The 8,545-nt window shown below is 40.6% G+C and overlaps 1 protein-coding gene across 8 annotated transcripts in view; it reads left to right on the top strand.

The window, feature by feature from the left end:
- Positions 1 to 607: 607 nt before the first annotated feature.
- The window catches only part of GLRA2 (glycine receptor alpha 2), a 121,629-nt gene continuing 113,691 nt past the window's right edge, over positions 608 to 8,545 (top strand). For 2 of the 8 annotated variants that reach the window (XM_085051831.1, XM_085051815.1), the window contains exons 1-2: positions 609 to 1,368; positions 3,577 to 3,642. In XM_085051831.1, coding sequence (XP_084907957.1) covers positions 3,613 to 3,642 — 30 coding nt within the window. In that variant the 5' untranslated portion in view covers positions 609 to 1,368; positions 3,577 to 3,612. Of the gene's footprint in view, positions 1,369 to 3,508; positions 3,643 to 8,545 lie in introns of those variants that run through there. The other 6 variants (XM_085051821.1, XM_085051779.1, XM_085051788.1 and 3 more) reach the window with 5 other exon arrangements.

Raw genomic sequence — 8,545 nt, 5'->3', positions numbered from 1 at the left:
CCTGGCACCCTCTTCTCCACAGCCCCCCTTTAGATATTCACACCCGGGGATGAGGTCCCGTCCCAGCCGTCTGTTCCCGGGGCGGGCGGAAGGTGCGAGTGCGCGCTATCCCCGCGTTATCATCTCCGCGTTATCTCCGCGTTATCTCCGCGCTATCCCCGCGTTATCATCTCCGCGTTATCTCCGCGTTATCTCCGCGTTATCATCTCCGCGTTATCCCCGCGTTATCATCTCCGCGCTATCCCCGCGGTCAGCGAGCGGCCGCAGCTCCCCCCAGCCAGGGCAGTGCCCGCGGCGCGCCAGCGCCCCCAGCGGCGGGAGCGCGCACCGCAGCCGCCCCGCTCAGCGGCACTCCGCACCCCACGCGCGACTGCCGCGCTGGAGAGCGCGCCGCGCTGATACACACAGACACACACACACACACAGATACACACACACACGCAGCCCCCCGCCATCGCAGACCCCGCCCGCACGGCAGCACCCCCAGCAGCCCCCGCACCGCCCGCAGACACCCCGGCTCGCAGGTCCCCGCCCGCCGCCGCGACATCCCCGCACACGCCCCCGCACCCGCGCACGCCCCCGGGCCAGCACACCGCCCCCCCTCCGCATGCGCAGCGCGGGCGCGGAGCTGTCCGAGCGCTGAATCCGTGCGCTCCCGCCGCCCCATTCCAGCACAGCGCCGGGGCTCCCCGCGGCCCCGCTCCCTCCGTCCCTACAGCCCCCCTCCCTCACACCCTCCTTCCCTCCCTCCCTCCTTCCCACCCTCCCCGGCAACGCCGACGCTTCCCTACCCAAAGAGGGGAAAAGCAGAGCCACCCAGTAGCCCCACCACCGTTCATAAATACTAATTTTCAAAGCGAAAGGGGAATAAAACATACCGACAGCAGAACTGCTCTCAGCGCTGTTCCCTTTTGCCTGATGCTCCTCGCATAGTTGGGTTTTCTCTTCTTCTCTTTTCTTTTTCTTCCTCCCTTTCTTTCCATTTCTTTTATTCTTTTTATTTGCTTTTTTTCCCCCTCCATCACCAAAAGCAAGTCGGGGGAACGGCTGTGTCTGATGCCTTATCTCTTTTGTGCTGACTGCTGGAGATGAGCCTAGGCTTGACCTGACCATGATTCCAAGGACTGGCACTTCTCTTTTACCCCCACTTTGTAGAGATCCAGACCTTCTCTTCCTGATTGTCAAGAAAATTAAATTATTGCTGAATTTGGGAATCTAGGCAGCAGCAGCTTACTTTTTCCCTGCATCTCTCTGGAATCGTTTCTGGGATATTTCCAAATCATCACAGAAAGCAGGAGGAATGAACCGGCAGCTAGTGAAAATTTTGACAACCTTGTTTGCATTTTTCTTAGAGACAAACCACTTCAGGTAGGTGATACCACTCTGTAATAATATTTGTCAAAAGGTTGTGGGAATCATAACTATAAAGATACTACGTCACAATAACCTAGTTTGTTTTCTGTATTTGAGACTGTTTTGTGTTCATGCTATATAGACTATCCCTTTTACACTCAGAGACTCGTTGCTTGGTAACAAACACAAAAAATAATAATCTCAAGTTTGGGTGATCTATTTTCCATTTTCTGATGCAAAGATGTGGGTTTTTTTCACTGTATATCAGTATAGCTAAGAACATTTTCTTCGGCTTTTCTTCCAAAATGCAAATTCTCTTCTCCCAGCAGAGCTTGTTTAGGAAGTTGCTTTGGTTCCCTCCTCTTCAATCTTTGGAAATGATTGTACCAGTTTTGTCAGGGATGTAGTTATTTGAAATTAGAGAACCAACCCTCTGATTTTAGGAAAACCCTGGCTCAGACTGAAATTGTGTTCACTGAAAGTACCAGTGCTTCTGAGGGTTTTTTTCTAATGTTTCATGAGCTTTTGCTTCAGCTTTTCACTTTTGGTAGTAGTAAGCAAACAAGTCTGTCTCAATAACCGGAATAACATTTTAGATGAGATTCATTATTGTACTGTATGCTGCTGTGTATCTGCACGTACAGATGCACCTACACGTAAAATTCTCTTTCTAAAGTAATGAGGCATACTTATAGTGACAGAGTGAAACAGTGTTTAGATTTGTGAGCCTGGGTCCACAACACCCCTTATAACTAGTGGGCTCTGAATGCAAGCAGAAGTAATTTGTCTAGGAATATCCATTATATGTGTGCTAGATTAATTTTCCAGTTTTTATATTCTCAATTGAATTATTTTATTATTTAAGTCGGACATAAAATCTACTGTGTATTAAATATTAAAGATATTTGTAATGGTGCCCTGTCATTGACAAAAGCAAAAAGAAGCAACCGCCTCCTATAAATGGAACCTGAGAAAATGTGTGGAATCACACCACGAGAATTTACTATCACCTTGCCTTTTAGCAATTCTGGTGCTTCCGTAGAGAGAGAAAGGATTTGACATTTACTTCTCATTTCAGAGGATCACCTGTATATCTGATTTTTTTTATACTTGCGTGTAGATGCATGAAAATACCTCATGAAACACTCCTAGAAACCGAGAGGTTCCCTTTGGGCAAATATTTAAACAGAGAGTAGTTAAAGAGTCAGAATTACTTTTAATTGAGCTCAAAGATAAAGTGGAAACAGACACAATGAAATTGGTTATTTAGAACCAATCAGGAATCAAGAAAGTGCTTTATTATTAAATCTGTGCCTCTGCTCACCAAATATGACCATTTTCGTTCTAGTTTCTTTCTCCCTGGGGAACAGCCATGGGGAACACCTAAACTGTCTTTCTCTGCAATATATAATGTGCTTGCAATGTGTAATATGCTATGCACACAGCATTTTACACACATGATATGGTACCAGAAGTTTGCTCTTAAATCTTTAAAACAGCCGTGTTCAAAGTACTTGCATATAAATACCAGCTGGTGATAATAAATTTTATTACTCAATGCTCATCGAGTGGAGGTGAAACCCCCCAAAGATCAGTTGCGACTGATCCGGAACCCTTTTTGCCATGTTGGGAAAGAATCCAGACACTCACTAACATGATTTAAGTATTTTTTGGGTAGCATCTGTAAAGAAACACTTTTTTTCCCCATCTGTATCTTTCCCAACATTAACAAACCGGGTATTTTTCAGTGTTGCTGGCTGTTGTTTGGAAGTTTACGACCACCTTAAACCAGTGTTAACACAACATTTTAACAGCATCCATGCAATTAAAATAATGATATAAAACAGGATATGAAAGTCACTCTAAGATGGATCTGCATGTTAAGGTGAAGAGCAAATTGAATCTTCTAAAGTCTTAAAACTGTAATGAATTTATTTTTAAAGCTAAGGTTTTTTTTCTGAATAGAAAATTGTGTTCATGCATGATACCTGAAACTCATCTTTATTTCTAGAATAAAGTTTTTCAGATGTTGCTCTTTAAAAATAATTTCTACCTTCAATGAATTAAGACAATTGTATTTAGTGCTCTAATTTCTCCATGACTTGAATACAATACAAGCTAAATATTAGCTAATGGTGGCTAATAATTTATTTAGGACGACTTTCTGTAAAGAACATGATTCAAGATCTGGAAAATCCCCCTCACAGACCCTGTCTCCTTCAGATTTTTTGGACAAATTGATGGGAAGGACATCGGGGTATGATGCTAGAATCAGACCAAATTTTAAAGGTAAGTTTTCTAAGATTTCTAATTAATTAATTGATAAAGTCTGGGACAAATTGTAGGTTTTGAGGGCTTTTTAACCTCTGGATTTAGATTATGTTTTCATTAACTTCACTTTTCCAGTGTTATAGTGCCATGGACAAGAGTTGATCCATGGGGTGGACTTGGAGAGCAGTGTAGGTAGTAAGGGTCCAGAGCTTGAAAACCCTCTTTTGACATGACAGTAATGTTCAGCTGTTAGAAAATGCTTCTGAAGACCTCACTGATTTAATGTAGTAAATATAATTATGGGCTTCAGGCTAAAAGCAAATGAGATGACTTGTTCCCAAAATTTTTAAGCCACAAAGACAATATCATTAAAACATCCATGCTGAGCTAATGTCTTCTTTATGGCAGTGTCTGAAGAAAAAAAATCTATGTTTTCTTTCAACTTGAGGAAAGTAACAGCTTCTTCCCCAAGGTAGGGAGATGGAACTCAAGGAAACTGCACAGAAGATTTTATCCTGCAAATGCTGAATGAAGGATAAAAACCAATGTCTCAGGATCCCTGTAAAACATAGAAGTTGTATTCTGTTTGGCACTTCCTTGACATCCCCTTTTTTCCCAGAATTTGGGCTGAATTGTGGAACATCATCACCACCATCCCAGCACAAAGAAGGCTGTGTACTGGAAGCTTCTTTTGCAAACATTATTACTCAAAGCAAGTTTTCCTTGCTGTAGTCCAGTAAATCCCTGTAGAAGAGAGTACAGAATATCTTGTGGCTTTCTATGAAAGGAGTTGAGAGAGGAGTTTTCATTGCCAATATTTATAATTTTGGGAGTGTCCTATAATTCCACCAAAATCATCTCCTCTGCGCCAATTTAAAGCTCAGAATATGGTTTTACTTTGATAAAATGCTTTCTCCCTAAACAAATCTCATGCCAATGTACATTTGCAACTCATATCTATTAGCTTTGGTCACTAGAATGCATTTTTTCCCATATTAAGCTTTTTTAGCAGTGCTGTGAGAGTTGATAATGACTGGAAAAATAATAATTTCTTAGCCAGTGAATGAACTGTAACGAGAGGAGAAGCTCACATGTCAATGAGAAAAGTGTTTAATTAAATTTAGATCAAAGATCAGTTTCTTCTCTCTGTTCCACATGTGCAAATTACAAGATTCAGAACAAAGTGCCCTTTTTGACTGCTTCCTATGTCTGAGTGAGGAGCAAACTAGTATGGATTTCAGATCTAGGGGTTTGAAAGCTGGCAAGTTAAAAAAACCAAGTCAGTGAAGTCGAAAGTCTTAATTTCAGAGTATTTTTCAAAGTACTTATTGAGTTCCTGAACTGGTGTCCATATCAGCTTATAGTAAATAATATTGCATTAGTGTCTCACATTCATTCTGCGTGTTTGCATGAGTATCAGAGACATTTTAGAGAATATAGATGAAGGCAGAAATTGCCTGAATTGAGCACAATATCAATCCTTAAGAACTTATTTCTGCTCTTTAAATGGGAGGAACACTAAAAAATCTTCATGTCTTGTAGCTCAGACAAAAAGCAGTAATAGCAACAGTCCCTTGTACATACATGACTTAGAGACAGCTCTCTACTGCTCGCCAGTATGTGTCTACAACCATTTAATGAAAAGCATAGCTTTGCTCCCCTGATACTCAAGTGTGTAGAGCAGGTGTGGTGTGCACAGCAGGTTTGGTGTGCACTCTGTTGGATGGTGCACACTGATCCCTTTGCCAGACACTTCTTCCCTCTGAGCCCTGTATTTTGTTTGCATTCCCAAAGTGAAGTTCCTGCCTGTTGACGCCTATGAACCCTAACTGGCAAAGCATCTGCCATTTTTTGGGTTTTGATTTTTATTATTAATTCACACTCCAGAGCAGGATGGTACTTTGCAGCAGTCTGAACTGATAAACAGATCTTCAATGCTTTCCCATAATTTTGTGTCTGTGAGCTCTCCTAGAGCTCTCAGTCTTCTGGAGAGAGGCCTGAAAGTTCTTGTTCTTTGCTATGTTCATTTGAGTGGTATTTTGGACCTTGGAGTTTAGAATTAGAAAGCTAAGTCATACAGTTCTGAACTTCACATCACCAGTCAAAACCTTGTCAGCTGATAACCTATTAGTCAACCATATTCTAGTTACCCAAGTCTCATTAAAGTTTCAAAAAAATTGAAAACACTTATTGTTCTATATTGCGTATTTCTTTCTTTTAAAGAATAAGGACAGCTGCAAAGGAGTAAAAATAAATTTATTTTGCTTGCAGTTATTATGATAAAGAATTTTTGTTTACTGAGTCTTTTCTGTGCTCATAATAAATTGCTTTGGTTTTTAACATTCATAAATATGTTTGATGTAATTTTGGGGGCAAAGCCTATTGTACAGCACTGATATTCTAAATCATAAAAATGGAAGAATTTTGAAATGCAGAATCAGTACCTGATTAATAACAATTTTCACATTTTAGGGAAAGAACTTTTTATCATAAAAGAGGCTACTGAAGCAATGGTTTAAACTAAGGATTTTCCATCTGGCTTTGGTTTTAGTCTGGAGGTAATATTTGTTCACTATGTTTCAGAAAAGACATTGTGAGTCAAGACAGTTGTATTGCTATTCAGACTCTCCTTGCAGAGTTCTGAGGGGAAGCTTTATGAGGAGCAGCTGAGGTCACTTGGTCTGTTCAGCCTGGAGGAGACTGAGGGGAAACATCATTGTGGTCTTCAACATCCTCAGCAGGAGCAAACACTGATCTCTTCTTTGTGGTGACCAGTGACAGGACCTGAGGGAATGGCCTGAAGTTGTGTCATGGGAGGATTAGATTGGATATCAGGAAAAGGTTCTTCACCCAGAGGGTGGCTGGGCACTGGAACAGCTCCCAGGGAAGTTAGAGGTCACAGCACTGAGCCTGAGAGAGCTCAAGCAGCATTTGGACAATGCTCTCAGGCACGTGGTGTGACTCTTGGGGTGTCCTGCGCAGAGACAGGAGTTGGGCTTGATGATCTTGATGGTCTCTTCCAACTCAGTTTATTCTGTGATTCTCTGATTCTACTAATGCATTTGTCTAGCTTTTTCTGCTTTAGACCAGTTACATAGCTTTTTCTCAGTCCACTACAGGCATTTTAAAGTGTCAGAAAAGTCTGATTTCATGGAAATGCATGCATTTATCTTATGCCACTGATTTTACAGTAATTAAATATACTTTTATTACTAGTTTGAATTACTGGAAAACAGCAGCTATTTGATTAATTTTTGAAATAAAGGCTGTGCACTCTAATGAGAGAGGAAAATGCTACTTACTGGAACAAGGTGTTTTATCCAGATAAAGCATTTCATCACTGGTAACTGCTTTTTCCTAACTTGTTCTTGCAAATTAAAAAATTTAGGAAGATAGTGGAAGAGCAACAGATGAATATATAAACACTTAGACATCAACAACAGGATTTTTTTGGTTGTGATTTTTTTTGTGTGTTTGTTTTCTCCCCAGAAGTACTGTATAATGAAAGATATTTTCTCTTTTGTATTGTTCTGTCCAATACAATAATTTGAACACAGAGGAACATATTTCTTTTTCTTTTTGATTCACCAAGTGGTTGGATACAAAATAGCCAGAAACTAAGAGGGGATCCCCCTGATGAAAAGCCAGGAGGATGTGCCAGAGTGACAGCTTTCAGAATTGCCCTACTTTAATCACTCTCTGTCAGATATTTAATGCATACTTTTTAATCTTCCACTTATCTTTCATTGAATTTGAATAGGCTAATAATTTGTATAAGGACACAGAGGGGAATACTTTTAAATGTAAATATGAAGACTCCAATCTAGTGCTAACTGAAGTCCCCGAGAGTCTTTCTGTTGGAGGCAAATGTATGCTCATGGTCCTGTGAGTTGACTTGCAGTTTCTTCTTCAATTATAGCATCAGTTGAGCATGGTTTCTGTAAAATAGTAAAAGGTGAGGCTTGCAAGATGCATTTTTACTTTATTAATATGAATTTTCTATTTTTTTATGGTAAAACCCAAGAGAAGCAATGTCTTACTTTCTCCAGTGCTCACTTTGCTTTCAAAGTGAAATAAAAAGGAGAAATAACAGTGTAGGGCATCTGTGTTATGAAACTAGCCAAGAATGTGCTTTCTCATTGCTAAAACCAGGGATGGTGAAGTAGTACCTCAGCTTAGTGTACCTTCAGCTCAGGCTCAAGAGCACTGCATGTAATGCCATGATACAAGGGCTCAATCTAAAACTGAATCACAACAGGACGTGTGGGGCTAATGGAAAGCCAACTTGAATTTGACATTTCCTAGCAGGTGTTGGATCTTCACAGGTTACTAAATTATTTTGACTTTTTAGCACTTTCATCATCTAACACCACTTAAAATCTAAATGTAATCTAGAAATTATCAGATGGAAAAAACCCCATTATCTATAGGCACTGCTTTGTCCCTTATGCCAAATACTTTAAGTAACAGGCTGGCTGTCGTGCACTGGGTAGAGAGCAGGGGAGTTGGTCACCAAGAACTGCAGAAGTGTGTTATTTTCAGGTATGGAAAACATTTGCAATGAAGATGATAGTGATTTTCTTTGTATTGAATTTCATTCTATGTTTGAAATTCAGTCTTTCCAATTGAATCATTATTTACTAAAGAGTATTCTGATCATTATAGAATTACCTGGAGGTGTGCAGCAACAGTGCCTATTAATGTTACCCTCATCACTGGATGGTGCAGTACAATGTGAATTAACTTGCTGAAAAGCTGCTGTTTGGTTAGTGATGCAGTTTGGGGGTGTAGGGCCACAGTTGTAGAAGATTAGTCTGTGATTACAGCAGTGTAATGCCATTTTCATGGTGAGTCCGTGGGTTTATATCTGAATAATAAACACATGGACTAAGTAATTTACTAAAAATTAGCCTGACAACTG

Source organism: Lichenostomus cassidix, chromosome 1 (assembly GCF_008360975.1).
Source record: "Lichenostomus cassidix isolate B80296 chromosome 1, HeHo_3.0, whole genome shotgun sequence".
NCBI lineage: Eukaryota > Metazoa > Chordata > Aves > Passeriformes > Meliphagidae > Lichenostomus > Lichenostomus cassidix.
The sequence above is the reverse complement of the archived record's forward strand: the minus strand, read 5'-3'. Positions and strand labels throughout refer to the sequence as shown.